Below are 20093 nucleotides of genomic sequence, written 5' to 3' on the forward strand. Positions count from 1 at the left end.
TTAACCAAAAAAAAAATTCACTCAGACTGTCTACTCTTATGACAGAAGATGTAAAAGTTAAAGGTCATGATTAAATCTGGCTGTTTTCCTCGAAAGGCAATATCACACCTTAAGATGAGATCAGCAAGGTGAGCAACAGAACATGTTTTGCGGCACCTACAACGACCTTTTCACAGGGCCATAGTGCTGCTGGCAGTTTGAGTCATGTAGTCAGAAAGTGACGAGGCACACACACACACACACACACACACACACACACACACACAGTTTGCCTATGTGACGTTATAAGGGGTAGCACAGGTGAGATACAGTCATCTTACTGCTTTGGTCCCTGGCAGTTCAATCAGTAACTGGATGCATGATCAGCTCTCTCCCAGAGCTGCTTGCGGCCACAGAGCCAGGACCCTACCCGTATTTTCCCCATGATGTACAACCTTGGGTTGCTTCATTAACAATGTATGTGAGGCTGACCTTGTGGCAAATGTGTGTTTCAGTCTTTCCATCCAGATGAGCTTCAGTTCACAGCAGTGATAACAGATGTGAAGCAGAAAATTGAGACTTTCCATAAACCAAAAAAATCCCCAGAGTGCTCCCATAATCACCTTTTCAATCTTTTCTTGTTCATAGCGACTGGAGCTATACACAAGCATCGCAGAAAATAAATATGCACATCCCAAGTCAATACTAAATAAAGGCAACACTGTATATTCTCTGCATGTTGCACAGAATGAGCCTTTACTACAGCTTTAAATTGCAGCATCGACACATAAATGCAGGTCAGGTTTGATTCAGACTGTACAGGACTGAGCTTAGTAAATAATGTTCACTCAGATGGATCAGATTGCCCTCTGGCATAAGGCAAATACTACAACTCAGTCAAAAGCTCCATGAATTTAAAAGAAGAATATTTGTAGACTCCATACAGAGTATTGCTGGTCCCCAAATATATACTGACAGTTTGTATAACATCTTATAAACACTTTTACAACACTTTTTAATAGTAATCTCATGCTAGCTGCATGGCTCTATCAGTGTTGCCTCTCCTGTCAGTCCACCACTTTGGTCCAGACTGACGTACTTGACGAACTATTGGATTGTCAAGAAAGTTTGTACAGACCAGTACTGTAATCTACGTGATATGCAGGTATACACCGTATACCCACTAAAACAAGCGCCAGGATTTCAGTGTACCCACCTAAAAAATGCGCAAAGACACGTAACATCTTCAACTTCCACTTCAGCTATTTGTTTTTTGCAAATACAAGATCAAGGGATGTGACAGCAAACTGAACAAACACTGCAAGACATGCAGAGAGACACTTATCATCCGACCTCGGCCCCAGCTGGGCTCAGTGCACAGTGGGTGCGTAGCAAGTGTGTGATAGAGCAAGAGACAGTGGATACACTGAGATCAGACATGAGTTGGTATTCAGAACTTCATCTATCCCAGCATATGAAACACATAATCAGGTTGTTTTAATAGATGAAGTGAGCAATATTTTAGAAATAACTTAACAATAAACGTACAGTCCAATAAAGCAGATCTTCCTGAAAACAACAACAACAAGATAAGATATGCAGCATGTCCAGATACATAACAATATGAACAAGTCTTCCTGGCTGTAAATGTCCTTGGCTTTTAAATCTTTGTGTTACTTACAAAAACATTGTTTCAGGAGGTTTTATACTCAGTTTTTTGAATGCCTTCAGTTGAATGTATGTACTGTATAAAACAAGTCCTCCAACCCATACGACTACATTCGTTGTCTCTACCTTCTAATACAATCTCCAGGAATGTTTCCCTAATCAGTGTCCCTGCCTATAGTAGCCGTTCCAACATACCAACGTTCCGAGGCCACGTAGACTGCAAGGTGTCTCGGTTTCAACTCCTGTTCCTGTCCCTTTTCTGAAGATCCACAGTACTCACATGAGGCAGGTAAAAAGTTGGAAGAGATTGATTGAGAATACAAAAAGACAAAATACGGCAGGCCAAGTTCTTCCAAAATTACAACTTTTACGGTCCACTACCAACTTGATGATCTATTTATATATATTCTTACCGTATTACCAGCTATTATACACTTTAATACTGCATACCATGGTCAAAAACGTATTACAATCCAAACTAACACAGACTTCATGTCGTCTTTGAGCGACAATCTCCTCTTGTCATGCCCTCTAAACTGCCTCACAGCACCATACCTGGTGCAAATAACTTATGTCTGTAATCTAACACAAATATGAAGTAGATCTAAACATAACCTTAGCATTGTCCATTGCTATAGCCTATTCAAAATATACAGAAACTGCTGTGAACTTGAATATCAACAGAATCTATACCATATGTCATATCAACACAGATGTCCTTACCAAATATGTGCTTAAGTGGCACTTACACCACCGGTTAGGTTAGGTTTAGGCAAAGAATCATAGTTTATGTTAAAATGAGTACGTTTGTTAAGTCATGTATGTAATGTGACGTAAGTACATGTTTTAAGTTACAAGTAATGTTAAGTTAGAGCGACTCAGCATTGACTTTTGATTTTACACGGGACACAAACAGTGGCCCCCTGGGTCAAAGTCTTGTGTTTGTTTGACCCTTCAATCCACCCCAACCTCCTTCCATTGTAGATGTTGCTCCACTTTGTATGACATCATCTGGCTGCCTCCTTTGTTCAAGTCATAATTACTACGACCAGTAGAGGTCGCAGTCTAATAAACATAAACATGGGCCCTAATAAGCTGCTCACACAAATGACCCATGGGATTGTTTTTTGGACAGTCTCACTGTATGTGTTAGGATTAATTGTACTCCCTGACTTTTTATCTTTTCTTAAATTTGGGATTTTAAAGTTTCCACTTCTTTGCAGTCATGACCAAAGACTTTCAAAAATGAAGACAATTCAATCAGCCTCAACTGTGTTTAGTTGAGTGTGTTTAGTGCTAATTAGTAAATAGCTGCTAATTACCTGCTAAACATCAGCATCTTAGCCTAAATCACTACTGTGCCTTACCAGGTCAAAGCCTGACAGAACTGCCGCTGTAAAGCACCATATTAAAATGTATTTCTTGATATACTTATCAAAATTAGGTAAAGTTAAAGTTAAATAATATGATTTTTATTAAGACAAAGGTAAGATTTTAGTATTGGTCCAGCTAAGTTTAATGTAAAAAAAAAAATGGGTCAGGTTTACGGCTTTGTGCTCTTTTGATACAAATAACTCCTTTTTGTGCAATTTAGCAGCATTAAATTATGAATTTCACAGCAGCACTAGAGAATCTGAGTACATGAAATATGTTTTTGCTGGTTCTCTCCAAAATATTTTGGGTGTCTCACATACAGTACGCACACAGGTTTTTCTTCAATCCAAAGACCCGAAAGCTTGTCTATTTGTATGGAATCCTGAGGGGCTCACACCCTCCTCTGTCACAGTCTGTCTGTGTCACACACACACACACATGCACACACACACACACACACACACACTCTGTGCCTTTCGCGTGCACTCTCATTCTGTCTCACTTGAACACAGACACACCTATACACACACGCACACACGCACACACACACACCTGTCTGTCTGAGTCAGATCTGTAGCTGTGAATAATAGAAGAGTAGGCTGAGGTCAGACTGTTCAAGTGCAGGGGAAACGGGAGAGGCTCTCACTTAAGCATGCCAGCCGTTTTTAATAAGTCAGAGAACAAACTCATGTCTCCCCAAAACTAGGCCAAAGCACACAACGCCGTGATACCACTGGGGACTGCCACTGCCACTTGTGACAATATTTGGTGGGGGACAAAAGCCTGAAGGCTAGACAAGAAAGTAACAGCAGCTAATAACCGGAAGGTTGGCGGTTCGGATAGACAATCTCAGCCAGCTGGGAAAATAAGTGCGGGGGAAATGAATGAGCCACTGTCTCCTCTTGTAATTACTACTGATGATGGGCCCTTGAGCAAAGCAGACAAGGCGGGGAGGCTTGAGTAGAGCTGATAAGAATAAGAAGAGGGGCGACAGGATAATGCCATGTGACTTACAATACCTCACTATAAATTGACATTATAAGCTTAAAGAAATAGTGTGTGTTGTATGTCATTCCAATGTACATGTTCTTATTCTGCAGTGCCCTCTCCCTGTACAGCATGCCTGCACTGCTCTGTTAGAAACTGGTATACTCTGATCGATATTAGATGACTGTAACCTTGTCCTATTCAGCTTATCATCCAAGCTGATGCAGTGAATGAAGATTTTTCATTAGTGTTAGAACATGGTCATGAAAATGTCAGATTGTCCAAATATTGGGTTGTACCATGGTACCCTGATTAATATTTAATCTTTATCCTGTTATCATCTTATTTGTGTTCACACATACCATATTTGATTTGTTTTTTGATTTATTATCACGTCATTATTTCAGTGAAGCAGGTTTTGAAGCAAAACCAGCTGTTTTCATGGCAGAAAAAGGTGTTTGCTGCCATTTAGTGGTGATACAGTGTCACTACAGCTCAACACACAGTCTAATTGGTCCGCTGTATCTAGTCCAAAATTAAGCACAGTGATTCACATCCTTGGGTGCTTGCATCACAGGGGGCACTTCTGCTTTTGCTGTGGGTATGTGGAAAGATTGTCAGGTAGCTTATGATCTTATTTAAAGCATATATCCACACACTAAGTCAGCTGTAACACCTGAACACTGTATGTTGCTGTTATGAAAGACGGTGTGAAATCTAGTTAGCAAGCAAGCACAGCAACAGGGCCAGATTAACCCTCTGGGGGACCCAGGTGCACAAATGAGATATGAGCCCCTATTGATCCCTGTTTCTCCCACCCTCTTTGAATTGCGTATGTAATACTACATAGGCTATTAAAAAAATCAGTGGATTACTCCCTCTGGATGGGGAGTGAGTTACTGCTCCAAGCAAAGGAGTGTCTTGTTCATGAGTGAGGGTAAAATGGTGTTTAAGATGGAGAGGCAGATTGGTGCAGTGTCAGTAGTGATGCAGGTGCTGTGTTGGTCCGTGGTGGTGACGAATGAGCTGAGCTGGAAGGCAAAAGTCATGAGCTTTGGGTAGTGATCGAAACAATGAGACTGCAGATATAAGCGTTCCTCTTATGGGTGGCTTGGTTCAGCCTGAGAGATAGGGTGAGGAGCTCAGACGTCCAGAGGGAGCTCAGAGTAGAGCTGCTGCTGCTTTGCATCAAAAGGGGTCAGTTGAGGTGGTTTGGGCATCTCATTAAGATGCCTCCTGGGCACCTCCCATTAAAGGTTCTCCAGTCACGTCCAATTGGGCCAGAACACACTGGAGGGATTATGTATCTCAGCTGGCCTGGGAACACCTTGAGATCCCCCAGGAGGAGCTAAAAAAAGTTGCTGGGGAGAGGGACGTCTGGGATGGCTTGCTTAGCCTGCTGTCCCTGAGATCCTGCCCCAGATGAGCTGAAGATGAATGGGTGGATGGATGTATAAATGGTTAGCAATTAGCAAGTAATTTGTGGCACATACATTCAGAAATATGCACCATGTAAGCTGCAACATGTTAGCACAACCCTCTACAAAATGGGACCACATGCTTGCATTACAATGCAGGTGTCACCTTAAACATTTTATTTATTTGTGGTGCAAAACAGTTCTACCAAACAAATTCTCAATTTATCAAATTAACACAAACAAGGTGTAGTTGCTCACTTTGCCTGGTTGTCAGCATCAGGCCTCAAAAAGGGAATGTAAAAGTGTTTTTGAACATCAGATTTATTTTTATCATCATCATTTCAGCACTTACAGTGGAGTACAGCTGGCTGGACAACATAGTGCATGTGACACACAAAACAAGTCATTATTCATGGAGTGATATTGTGCATGTTGTTGCATTTATAATTACAGAATCACAGTTATACAAACATGGAAACTCAAATCATACTCGCTACTATAACCGGCTTATTGCTTTCAGTCCTTTGCACTCTGGTTCATGCACCTTACAATAAATGACAAGTTGCATCTAGAACACCACAGTTTGCAGTAGTCGTTACTCACTGTAAACCATACTGTAGGGAGGTAAAGTTTGTAGCTCGAGCTTGTTTCTACAAAATAAATATACAGTGTGAATGTTTTATTGAGCTTCATCAATAAGTCACAGCCAAAAACAAACAGGAAAACAAGAACGAGCTGTTGGAGAGTATCCACGTGTTTGTGTGTGTGTTCGTGTGTGTGTTCATCAAGGTGTGCTGAGGTACATCTGCAGAGCAGGGGTGAAGATTAGGACAGTTCCCAGTATTGACACTGTGAGGAAGGCCCACAGGAAAATCCTGTCCAACACCTGCGCCACAAACTTCCAGTCTTGAACAACCTGAATGCGTCAGAGGAAGAGGAATAGACAGACAGGAGGAAAGGGAGACATGAAAGAAAGAAAAGATCCACAGGGGTGAATCTGTATCAGACTCAAGCACTTTTTTCACAGAAAAAAAAAAACCTCATTCAAGAAATACTTTGTGCAGTTCTGATAAGTAGTTATAGAGCAAATGAGATACATTTAACAAATAATGAGCAGTAATACAACATGCAAACAAAACCTTGCATCCCATGTCTGCCCACGCACCTCTCGTATGAAGTGCTCCTTTTTGATGTGACGGCTGATGTAGCGAACTGAACTCGTGGCTTTCTCCAGCATGGCCAGCCAGGCTTGGTTCTCATCCTCCTTCCCCATGAGGGGCCCTCTCTGTTGGCCAGGAGCACCCCTCCTACCCACACCTTTGCGGGGCTTCAGCTCTGGGCTGCGCATCTCCATGTCTGGAAAGTGGTATCTGAGGATAATGGACACCAACTGTTTTATCCCTTTCACATTATTTATTTTCTAATGAGTTCTGGCAGATAGGATATCAGTGTTGCCAACTTGGCTACTTTCTCGCTAGATTTAGCGACTTTTTAGACCTTCTTAACAACTTTATTACCAAAAAGAGACTGGCAACAAATTTAGCAAATTAATCAGACCATCAGGGAAAATGAGAGAAATATATTATATTGTAATTCATCCCCATGCATGCTGCTCAGACTAATTGCAGTTCAGAGCTTGTCAACCATCAGTTTGGGGCCTCGTCTTTCCTCTTGCGCCATGCTGAGTTTAATTGTAAGTTTCTAGGTTTACGTTGACACTCTTGCTGTCTGGATTGGAAGCATGGTGCACTATAGTCTAAGCTCCATGGCTCTCATGCCATGCAAATGTTTTGTTGCAAACTTTTCTATTGAATCTAAGACAGCAAAGTTTTAATTGCACCCATTAATGTGCGATGTCACCAAGATGCAAATGAGCATATGGCGTCATCTGACAACTTTTAGGGACTTTTCGAGTTAGTGCTAGCTTCTTTGATGAGACAGGTCTACAGGCAGTCTTTCAGTCTCTTTCACAAGACGTCACGACATCTCTTCTAACCCTAACCACAGTGTGTGCAGCTGCAGTTAGATCGACTTGACATTCATTGGAAAAGAGTTGGCAACACTATATTAAATGCTCAACTTGGACTAAGTTTGAAATTTTGGGAAATAGGCATTTCTGATTTCTTGTAGAGAGTTTGATGATAAGATTAATACCACTCTCCCGTCTGCATGCTAAATATAAAGCTACCAGCAGGAGACTGTTCGCTAGCCTAGCACAAAGACTGGAAACAGGGGAAACAGCTACCCTTTCTCCGTCCAAAGGTAATAAAATCTGCCTGCCAGCACCTATAAAGCTCACTAACCCACTCACTAACTTTAACCCATTAAATCTTGTATGTTTCATCCATTCAAAAACCAAAGTACAAAGACGAGGGTGATGAGTCGCACTATTTCTTGGCCAGGACCAGTAACTTCCTTGGTTCTCAGCTAATTGTCTGATGAATGCTTAGCTAATTAGCAGATGAGCTGTGTGTCACCCTGCCTTTAATCTTTACTCTAAACTATGCTAATCTTTTCTAATAAGTCTTAGAAATAAAGCAAACTAGCATGTTTCCCAAAATGTTGAACCATTCCTTAAACTACAGCTGATCCTGTATTACCTGTCTGTGTGCCCCCTCATACACAGCAGTCTGGGCAGTCTCTGAAGGAAGAGGCTCTTTACCCAGGGGGCCATGGGGTGGTAAGTAGCAGAGGACCGGTGGTGGACATTAATTACAAAGACAGTGACGATGATGGAAAAAGTGACGAAGATCATGATGAAGAGCAGGTATTCTCCTATCAGTGGGATCACCTGGGGACAGAAAAATGTAATGGCTGTAGAATCAAACAGCTCACTCTAAGGATGAGGAATATATGAGGAGATATGTGTTTATTTCCTACATCAAATTTTTTTAAAAACTACACATTGTTTGCTTCTTAAAAGGGCACAGTAAAAATAGTTCTTTGATGGTCATATTGACATCGCACCACCTTTCACTACAGTTTCAATATCTGTGTCTGTCACAGACATGACAAAATATAAATATTTATTTTTAACTCAACACTTCTCTGACAGCATTTCTGTTGACTGAATCCCTTTATTTATTAACACAACGCTTTTTATTGTGAAATGAAATTTTCAACCGTGTTGTTGAAAATGCAGTAGCAGGGGAGAAAGAGTCAGAAAATTCCCCCCTCACCTGCTCACAATGCACGACGGTCGTTGAGGCTTTATCTATTGCATGTTCAGGACTGTTTAAGTTGCACTGTGGGATGATTTGATATAAAACAATCTCCACGAGGAAATATGGAACAGTGGAGAATACAGAATAGTGACTCAGTGATTTCGGATGCAGTCATTGTCTTTGTAAGGTCTGCTTTTCTGCAGAGGACTCAGATGCATCTGAAAACAACAGCTTGTTAATTGAGTTGACATGCCATTTGAGCTGCAGGTGATTGAGAGAGCTGTGGTTGTGTTCTGTGTTAATTAGGGCACGCTGCAATTAAGATTACAATTAGGATAACTGAACCCAGGGAAAAGCAGGATCGATTTAAAATACAGAGCTCAGTAGAAACTAAAAAATGAACACTGGCTTCTACCCGCTCAGGAAACCCACCTTTGAGGATGAAGGGATGATTTCTTCTATGACCAGGAGGAACACAGTGAGTGACACCAGCACAGATGTGGAAAGAGACAGTTTCTCTCCTTCATCTGATGGTAAATAAAACACCAGCACTGTCAGAAAGGAGAGGCCGAGGCATGGGATGATGAGGAAGAGGGTGTAGAACAAGGGCAGTCTCTTGAGAATGAAGGAGTACGTGACGAATGGGTACCAGTACACCCCATCCCTCCTGCTTCCCTTCACTCCTGTGGCATTTAGGATCTCCCACTCGCCATTATCGAAGAAGTCTTTGCGGTCCACGTAGTGATCCACCAGGACCAGGTCCACCATGTTACCATCATAAGTCCAGGAGCCGAACTTCATGGAGCAGTTCTGTCGGTCGAAGGGGAAGAAGGTGACATCCATGGTGCAGGAGGACTTGTAGCTGGCAGGTGGAGTCCACGTTATGGTCCCGTCCCAGCGCACAATGGCTTTAGTCATCAGGGAACCCTCAAAGCGACCGTCCGCACTGGGAGACAACAAACACGAAAAAGAGAGGATGAGGTGTAAGAAAAAAATCAAAGACCAGGCAAGGTAAGATGCAGATAAGACAGACGGGGAGAATGAAGCGGAAGAGACGTGAGTAAGGAAATGTGCTACTGATGTGTGCAGAGTGCTGCATTACTCACTTTTCATACAGGACGATGTCAGGCAGCCATATCGTCTCTGAAGGCACTCTGATGGAGGTAATGCCTCCATAGTCATCTGGGTTCCACTTTAGCTTCACGTCAACCCACTCCTTTGAATAAATAAACAACATATGATAAGTAACATGATAAGACACAAGACTACAGAAAGCTTCAGGAGTTTTACATTGAGCTTTTCTATTTCAGCACCACGGACAGCACCACACTGCTGACTCTACAAAGTAAATGGAAAATATGTTTTTCACTACATAGTTTTCCCACATTTGGTTGTTGCCTTTTCCATGACGACGTCGTTGATTCAGCATCTTAAAGACTACATGTATTTATTAGAGCAAAGTCTTGTGATATGTTAAAAGGAGCAGTCCCAAATCAATATAACCTCCTCTATACTTCCAGCTGGGGATTTGGTTTAACCTCCTGAGATGTTGTATCCTGGTTTACTGCACCTTATACTTCCTTCTACTTAACTTAGACCTGTTGTACTCATTTGTGGACACATTTTTGTGCCATCTAGTGGTAGTAAGAGCACAACACACTAATTCATGTAAAAAGAAGATGACAGCCATCTCTGCCAAGTCAGTCTGCAGATGATCCCAACACAAAAGTGGACAAGGTACATAACCTGATACCAATTTTAGTCACAGTAACAAGCTAAGAGACTGGTAATTAGAAAGTACTCATCTGAAGACATTGGGACCTTACTGTCGTCTCATTTGAGGACCCTGGGACTTAATTATCATTGACAATGTTTAGTTTGTTATACTTATCAGGTCCTACTAATCCCAAATTGCTAGGAGAAATTTAAAATGCATACCAAGCCAACGTTCAGGTCTCAGGAGTTTAATCAAATTTCATGGATTATTATGAAAATTCTAAAATATTCCTAGACTAATTAGTCATTTCATTGTTATATATAGATTACACATTATATCTCTAATAGCAAATAACCTGACATTTATGACAATTTATCAATCTACCTGGTGCTCTTTTAAATATCCTGACATATTTCTTAAAATATGTGTATATTAAAATATTTACACTACATTTGTAAGCTCTGCTATTATAGTCCTTTGCTAAAATCATACTTTATAATGTGAAATGTTCGTAATTGCACATTTTATTTAGGCTACCATAAAAATCCAGATGGTATGATTTTCAATACCATCAAAAATACAGATGCTTCTCTGTCTATTAAACTGATGTGGAGATGCTGTATTGAGGTGATGTATTGTAGTGCACAGCACACCCCACCAGCGGTTAGTCTGGTGGAACAGGCAGCTGAGCTGACAAAGATGGTAACTGTGAGTAGTGGGGATAACATTACAGGACGAGTAATGTATTGTTTGGAAGTACTGCCACATTTAACTTTATCTTGAGATGACTTCTTCTAACTACAAAGCAGTTTATTAGCAGCATAGTTCCATTCAAAACACCGTCTCTGTCAGCCCACGGATGTGTTGGTATCCGCCGTGGCAACAAGTGTCATCAAAACCTCCAGCAAGAAGGGTGCTTGTTTCCTATCTATTCATTCTTCTATTGGTCAGAAGTATTTAAACCTAACAAGACTTGTCTAAGTAGGATAATTGCTTTAAAGAAAGACAACACCGTAGGCTGGACAATGTCATACATGCTACAATGACTTCTATTTATGCTTTTTTTTTTTTTTACACACATATACCGTCATAATGTCAGGAAGGTATGGAAAACACAGATACCGCCTGAGGCTCATATCAAACTGTGTTAAAATTAGCTGATCACAGACTGACTAATCCAGTCATTGAAAACCTAACATGCAGCACACACAGATGTGAAAATAGCACCCCACAATTTTTACCTGCCAGAGCCAGACGTTTGTAGTCATCAGTTGGTTCTTTTCATCCTGCAGGGAGACAGGAAGGAAGTTTTGTTCACTATTTATACTTCTTAGTGGTGCTTACTTTGAACGATAAGAGAGGCTAATGAGGAGGTGAGGAGCAAACCAGAATCTGGAGACAAAAAAAATTGAGTGGGATGAAAGAAAGTACTTAAACCTAGTTAGAAAGGAAGATTTTTTTTTTCTAAAGTGGGTTAATTGCTTCTCTTGCTTGACACTAGGAAAGCACACTGGAACAGCTCGGGGGTGAAGTGCATTGCTTCAGGATATACAGCATTTAATGAGCAGGAGAAGTACAAGTTACTCTTCCGTGACCAGTATCACAATGGCAGTGCTAATATAGGCACTGCTGCTGTATCAACATATACTGTACAGTAACAAAAGAGAGGCACGGAGAGGAATAAGAGGAGGAAGAAAAAGACAGTAATGAATATCTGGAAGTCAGAAAGGTTTTCAATGTAAGTGCAGTTTTTGTGCAGGAGACATACAGAGTAAAACTAGGGTGGAGAGAAAATCTATGGAATAGATTTTGTGGTTTGTCTGCTCTTGCAAGGCGCTGAGGAAAACCTGATTGAATACCCATCCTATCAGCAAAACTGATTTGAGGTGTTTTTCCTTTTTTAATCAAAGTATTTAAGTTAGAATACCACAAGATGGCACTCTTCTAAATGTTATTTCTGCACGGCAGAAGTACGAACATCAAAGGCTGATGTAGTCAAAATGTGGTCCTCTGTGGACTTGTGGAAGCAGCTTTGTGTGTGTGCGTAGGTGTGTGCGTGTGTGTGTGTCCTTGTGTAAATAATAAATGCGATCTGGTTCCTCTCAGCCTGATGGCCTCATTACTTCCTCTGCTGCTATGAAAGACCACTTTGGACCTCTCTTTTAACCTTTCTTCTTTTTACTCTCTTCCTGTCTTTGCCCCTTTAAATCCCTCCGCTCCTTACCCTCCTCTTCGTTTATCCTTACACTTCAGTCCTCTGTGTAGTAGTTTCTCTACTTTAGTTCTTCTGTTGACCTCCCTTTCCATCTCTTACACTCCTAACCTTCCTTTCTCCCTCTTTGAATATGCCTTCCTCCAACCTAGTAACCTTTTATAATTTCTTCTTAAAGGTCCAGTATGTAGGATTTAGGGGGCTATATTGGCAGAAATGAAATATATAATATAACAAGTATGTTTTCTTTAGTTTATTATCACCTAAAAGTGAGAATCATTGTGTTTTCATTACCTTAGAATAAGTTGTTTCTATCTACATAGGAAGCAGGTCCTTGTCCATGGATATCACCATGTTTCTACAGTAGCCCATAATGGACAAACCAAACACTGGCTCTAGATGGGGCCATTTGCATTTTCGCTTTATTCTGTGTTTTCACCAATTTTAATCACCTGGTCCATTTGTTTTGGAGAGGAAGAGACCTCTGCAGACAATTTGGCACCCTGTAAAAACCTCCTGAACATCTCAATCTTAAGTTGTAAGAGAAAAAAGGTGAGAGGTGGGCTAGCTAATGTCTCTGTTGAGCTACAAAGTGTTGGAGAAACACTGATTTATATTTGAAAAACGATGTCAGGCGCACACTCTAAGACTCGATGCAAAAATGTTTTCTTTTATTCAAGTACCAACATTTCGACTAGACCGTCTTCATCAGGGTATTTCAAGACACTGAGCTACCAAACATTTTATAAGACACACAGGTGAGCTCTATGAGTGTCTTCAATTACAGGCACATGCCATAGGGGGAGCCGACAATCAACACAAATTGCCACACAGATGAAACAGGAAAAAAAGCACAAAATGATCAAAGCTCAATTTCCATTCAAGTATAATCTTGAAGACTAAAAAAAGGCAGAATATAGACAATTCAAAAGTACAATTCAAAAACACAATTCTTTTCAGTTATCAAAAAGTATTAGACAATAAAAAGTATTATCTTAAATACAGCCAGATCAGGAAAAGAATAATGCATTTAAACACCACTTAAAGTGGAAAAGAAAATGAATTCCTATAGGAGGGGGAGACTGCAAAAACAATTGTTAGGACTTTGAAATAAGACATCTAAATATATGAAACATAATTGTAAAATATTAAGTAGAAAAATGTTAAATTTTGAATGCAATTATAGAAAAAGAAACACTGATTTATAACGTGAAATTGCTCTATTCAGCTTTCTTACCAGTTTTAATCACCTGGTTCGTTTGTTTTGGAGAGGAGGAGACCTCTGCAGATAATTCAGCTCCCGCTAAAAACCTCCTGAGCAATAAACACTGAGGGAATTCTAACTAGGAAGTATTTTAACTGGTCACGATCTTCAATCCTCACTGCTAGATTCCCCTAAATCGTACACACTGGACCTTTAACATTAAATAGTAAGCTTCTGTACTGTCCTAAAAAGACCTCTGAACAATCTCCACCGAATTCTTCTCTCTGACTTCTTTATATTCACTCCCTTGCCTTTCTTCTTTCAGAAATAATCACCCGTCCTTCCTGTACTCTATATTCTTGTGCCATCTCAGTGATGGTGAGCTTCACTTCCTCCCCTCCTTTACCTCCTTTCCTCTCCCATTCCAAAAAATAACCCTCTGATCCTCTGAATACATAACAGGATTTTATTAACCACATTATATAAGTCAGTTTTAATTTCTGCAGAGAGCCTCCGTAACAGGTACACACAGCTTAAGACTGTGTGCTGCATTAGCCTCCTGGAAGCATTCAAGCCTCTAAGTCTGGTTCCACTTTGCTCAAGGGCGCTCAGGATGTGATCACTGTGGAGACAGTTTAAAATACCCTCATCTATCTAATATTAATATAATACATAATGTATGGCATGAGCCAGAGCTACTAGTGAGGACACTAAGGTCATGTTCTCAGCGTTTTGTTTTATTTGCAGGCTTTAGCAACATCTAGTTTCTAATCGGCTTGTCAAAGGTCAGCCTGAGTTTATTGATTTTCCTTCTTCCGTTCTGCCTTTGTCAATATACCTAAATGTGCAAAGTAATCTCACAAGCTACATACAGATAAGATGCAGATGTTCAAATCAAAATCTGTTCAATACTCCACATATATAACAAGTTACATGTTTATTTTGCTGAGGCTTTATTACAAAAATGGGCTAACAATGACTATAGAGTTAAAACCAAAGACATCTGACCAGAATAAACTGCATGAATGCAGGTTTTTGTATTCTTGTGTGTACCTGAGTATATATATAATTGAACAGTTAGGATGAAGCATGTATGAGCCTTGCTTTACACGTGCTTCTAGACACAGCCCAGAAGGCCCACTCTCTTAAAATAACTTGACATTTCTCTACAGTTTGTGCCTCCTGTGTGTTTGCATGTGCGGGTTTTGTTTTCTCACCACATCAACCAACTGTGAGATCTTGAGTCCAAAGCGAACAGTGATGGTGTCATTGGCGTGCTGGACAGGCCGCACCCACTTCTGGTAACCCCTGAAAAGGTTCTTCAGCAAGGAATCCTCCATCTCGGCCAGCGACACAAAGTCTTCCTGAGCTGGAAGTAGACGTAGAAGAAAGAAGTGATAAGGACAAAATAGAGAGGAAGAAAGTTTGGAAAAGAAAATGGTATAGTGTTAATGAGAATATGGCTATGGATATGATTTTAGGTAGTGCTGAAATTAGTGAATTAGTCAGGTAACAGTAAACTAATTTGCTTTGGCAACAATTTTGATAATGAAGTAGTTGTGGAAGTTAAAAAAAAAATCAACATTCTTCCTTTCAACCTGTGCAATGACAATGATAGTGTGTTGGATTTGTGTCTAAGAGCTGCCAAAACTCAGGTGACCTGTACTCTGTGCTGTGCCTGATTGCATCCTGTGCAGACACTAATGGATAGGGCTGGGTATCATTTTAAAATTGTGATTCCACTACCAATACCAGCACCCTTAAAGTGATACCAATAGCAACAGAGTGCTTTATTTGATTCCCATCATGTGTATTGAAGCATTGAATTGGGAAAAGTGCCACCAGATGCCACAGGTGTGTAGTATAGCCATACTTTTGAACATTTTGTCAGCATCTTGGCATGCTGAACTCCCAATTCTGTCAAGTACACCAGGCTCGACTTCACCACACCACAGACAGGTTTGTAGCTGCTGTGTCAGTGGGCCAATCAAATGTTGCATTAAATCAAAGAATGCTTGCAGTGATTGGCTGTGAGCAAAACTATACAAATAGCGTTTAAATATAGGTATCATTTGACTCGAGACGTTTCAATACTACTTGGTACTGTGTTCTTGTGGTTGATACCTTTAAAGGTATCGAGTACCGATACCCAGCCCTACTGATGGAGGATTGATATTGCTTCTACTTGTGACTTCAGATGTCAATTTCACATGTTTTTGGCTTTCCATACTGTGATGCTAACATGCTGCTCTCACTGCTGTATGTGGGCTGTGTACACTGTGGAATAAACAGTCACGCTAGCAGCTCTGTGAGGCTCACAATGACAGTGCTGACATCCTAATGTTTAGCAGGTTTCATAATTACCATGTTCACCCTCTTAGTTATGCAGTTGAACATGCCAACATTTGCTCATTAGCACTAAACACAAAATACAGCTGAATCTGATGAGAACATCGTTAGTTCTGCAGTTATTTGTGTCAGGATTCGTCCGAGCCTTTGTTTTTTTGTTCCCCTGTGTTTTTCCCTTCCCTTGTGTTATGTGTTTGGTTGTCTTGTTCTCCCTGTCTGTCATCCCCAGGGCTGGGCGGGGCCACTAGTCTCCCGTTCTCACTCTCCTACGCACCTGCAATGCATCAGTCTGATTAGCCTACCTCTCCACTTCATACAGTATAAAACCCGGCTTCATGTTCCAGTCTTCACCAGTTTGTTGTTTCAACCTCAGTGGTAACGCTCTCGGCCTCATTCATCTTTGTGCTTATTTTGGATCTTTGACGGGTTTTGGATTTATGCTTGTTTTTGGATTGTGTGTTGGACTGTCGCCTCAAACAAACTTTGTATTTATTTTTCAGCCCCGTCGTGTTGTCTTCCCTCACCCGGACTCCCTCACTTGCCCTGGATCCCTGTCATTTGTTTTAGTCACTTTTCAGCACATTTTGAGCACTCTCATTTTCTAAATAAAAGCCCCTTTCACTGATCTGCATTGAGGGTCCCGTCTCGTTCCTTCAGGTATTTAAGTCCTGACAATTTGGTCTTTAACAAAAGTATTGAATAAACTGAGAATTTTTGAATGTCAGTGAATTTGCATTTTAAGTAATTACAATTTATCCTGATGGAGACATGAATGTCTTACAAATTTCATGGCCGTCAATTCAATAAATGCAGCAAGATGAAAAGTCACCAAAGTCGTTAGGATTCTTCCTCTGGGTACCATGAATGTCTGTAAAAAATGTTTACATCCGTTCAGTGGTTGTTGAGATATTTCAATCTGGATCAAAGTGGTGCATTGAGCCTGAATTGAACAACCAACATTTCCATCCTTAGAGCCATGCCGCTAAATATGTGCAAAACAACAATAATGCCCTAATTATATGGCTAATTAGCTCGCTTACATATAATATTTATGAGCACAGACAGACGTGCACATAAATACCAACCTCTTTCAACTCTTGTATGTTTAAGAACATACAGAGATGCAGTCGTGCATGAACAAAGTGAACCGTCTCTCCAGAGCCTCAAAAGCAAGTGGAGAGAAAAATTAAGTCAGGGCCTTAGAGTCAGACACACACACACACACTGTCAACCCCGGACTGACAGCTGGTCATGGCCGAGCGAATGCATCTAAGCTCCCAAGGCTGACAAAATGATCACGCTGACATGATCACCTCAGACAGGACAATTGCCAGGGGAGATGAGCTGAGCTCAGAGCGCTTTGTGCAGCCAGGCACAAGACATAATAGTCAGCTAAAGAGTGATGCTCATGCTGAGCAGGAGACAGTGCGATGAAGGAACAGTGCCTTTACTTCATCAGCCACTGATTCAAGTGCAGACAGCTGGGAGATATCAGCCGTCTTAGGTAGACAATTGCAGAATACGTGCTGTGATGTTTTGCAGTTACAGAGCAAAACATTTATGATGTGTAATTCAGTTTGGTTCGACTAAACTAATCAGTTCGAAATACACAATCTGCCATTAAAAAGAGGAGCATGTATTCAGTAAAAACAAATGGTTAAGTCTTGTGGTCAAACTGTTCTTAAACTCTTCAGTGGTTTAAAGTTTGCAGGCTTGATTCTACTGACAGCAAACACGCTCATCAAGAGCTGCACTGTATGTCCCGTGGAACTGTCCTTGAGCAAGACACTGAACCTCCTCCCTGTTACTCATTGTAATTCACTCTGAGAGATGCAGATGACAGCGGTATTCGCTGGACGCTCAGAGCATTATGTGGTATTTATACTTGAGCCACACAACAGAGCCTCCCACAGTAACTCCATCAACTCTGAGCTCTGAGCATTTCGACTGCATAAGAGGACGATATCTGGCGCTGCCAATGGTAGTGCTGCAACAGAGGCAGAGGCTGATAGACAGAAAAGAGAAGTTTGAACCAACAGCCTCTCAAACAAGGGGAATAGAGCGGAGGAATGGAGAGAGCTGATAAGGGAAGGAGTGAGACAGAGTGACCCAGAGCAATTCCCTTCAGTGTCTGAGAGAGGCAGAACGAGGGGGCAGGGTAGAGGTTGGTACAGAAGGAGAAGTTAAGTGGGGCAAGGGGAATGAGAACAGACAGAAACAGATAGCAAGGAGAAAGCAAATTCCCTTTTCAGCTTGTTCCTTAACACAGAGCTCTGTACTGTGTGAGCAAATCCCTCTGCTCCAACATGCTACATATAATACTTCATATTCTGCTACTATAATTCACCCTACAGAGATAGGATTTCGTTTTAGGGTTGATTTAAAACCTATTTCTGTGCCCCTGAATTTGATGAAAGTAACAGCTGTATCATTATCTTTCTGTGTGTATGCTTGTATTTCTTGTTTATGAGCTGTCACGTGAAAGGGGCTATTTCAACAACCCAATCTCAAGAAGAAAATGTATGTTTCTGCAAACCACAAATACGCCACATTTGTATGTTTCACTCGAATCAAACTGACATTTGTAAAGTGGCATAATACATGAACTGACTGTCATTGGGACATGGAGAGGATGGTGAATGGCTTGTCACGGCGGCAAGATGACTGCAAAGTTGCAGACCCCTGTTTGAGACCAACAAACAACAAAACCTGTTGTTTTTTAGTGGGTTGTTGCTGAGTTTCCAGCAGCTTTTTAGGCTCCAAACGTGGGTGTTTTGTAGTGACCCATATGAATTTTTCCAGCAGAGGTAGTGCCATGAATTTTTACCAAGACACCACTGCTCTTCCTACAAGATTTGTTCCCTAAAAACGGGTATTTTAAACCAAAACATAATCTTTTCCTAAGCATAACCAAGTGTTTTTTTATGCCTAAACCTAACCACACATACAAACCTAACCACACCACAGTGCTGTCAACGTATCCACCACATAATATCGTACAAATGTAACATATCCATGAGTTTGCAAAAGGGTGCAATGCAAACATTTTTTCTTGCGATTGGGTTGCAGTCTGTGGCCCTATGCTCATCTGTTTCAACCAGTCACAAATGTATAGTTTAGCTTACTTTTTAATAAAAGCCTCAGTAATGTTATATAACAGCTGGGCACTGTAGTTTTTTACAAACATTACTAAGACAGGAGTAAATTCTGGATATGTTGGGAACTATTTTCAGCGGCTGATAAAGACACATTTGGTACTCTAGTGAATATTTGCAGCAGTATGGGCAGTATTTGTATGACTGACACAAAATACACTAAAGTACAGTGGCTATATTCATGGTAATCGAAGACCATGTCACCCAGTTTAACAGTGTGGCTCACAGATTAGTTATGGAACAACAATGGAGCTTTTTGGCTTTGGATACACAAATATTACTTATCAGTAAGATCAATTCATTGTTGTTTTTTTAATATTATGGTCTCTCCTGTGGATTATGATAAGACAGACAGCATGCTGTTCAATACCTGTGAGCACGTAAGGAAACAAGAAAATGCAGAGTGCTTTAGGGCATGTGTTTTCAGTCTCATCCTGTTTCCTGTTGGGTGTGTTGTAATCTGAGGTTAACGTACTCAGCGTGTTCAGACTCAGAAAGATTACCTCCCGTTGCATCAGATCCCATGTACAGCACTCCGCTTGTAAGGGCTTGAAACAGTCAGCTGAATCCTATCTACAATCTCCACAGGAAACAAGTCTGTCTCAAGATCCTCATCAACAAGAAGACAGGAGCCCAAACGTCACACGCCACAGGGATGGATCCCTCCACAGGAGCCTGCTCCCTCCCTCAGATAGAGACTGATTGACTTTGTGTGTGTGTGTGTGTGTGTGTGTGTGTGTGTGTGTGTGTGTGTGTGTGTGTGTGTGTGCGTGTGTTTGATTTGGCAAAGGTCAAGGGGATACTATTGATTAGTAGGTACGTACAGCTGATGGCAGGGGGGATGGGGCTGGTTCTCGTGGGGAAAT

General features: G+C 41.0%; 1 protein-coding gene across 1 annotated transcript in view; it reads right to left on the minus strand.

The window, feature by feature from the left end:
- Window positions 1-5596: 5596 nt before the first annotated feature.
- chrnb3a (cholinergic receptor nicotinic beta 3 subunit a) overlaps window positions 5597-20093 on the minus strand; it is an 18110-nt gene continuing 3613 nt past the window's right edge. The window contains exons 2-8 of the mRNA XM_050045195.1: window positions 14941-15092; window positions 11549-11593; window positions 9697-9806; window positions 9023-9536; window positions 8027-8217; window positions 6592-6796; window positions 5597-6342 (exon numbers count right to left, since the gene is read on the minus strand). Of these exons, the coding sequence (XP_049901152.1) occupies window positions 6211-6342; window positions 6592-6796; window positions 8027-8217; window positions 9023-9536; window positions 9697-9806; window positions 11549-11593; window positions 14941-15092 (1349 nt within the window). The 3' untranslated portion in view covers window positions 5597-6210. The remainder of the gene's footprint in view (window positions 6343-6591; window positions 6797-8026; window positions 8218-9022; window positions 9537-9696; window positions 9807-11548; window positions 11594-14940; window positions 15093-20093) is intronic.

This window comes from Epinephelus moara, chromosome 5 (assembly GCF_006386435.1).
Source record: "Epinephelus moara isolate mb chromosome 5, YSFRI_EMoa_1.0, whole genome shotgun sequence".
Classification (NCBI taxonomy): Eukaryota; Metazoa; Chordata; class Actinopteri; order Perciformes; family Serranidae; genus Epinephelus; species Epinephelus moara.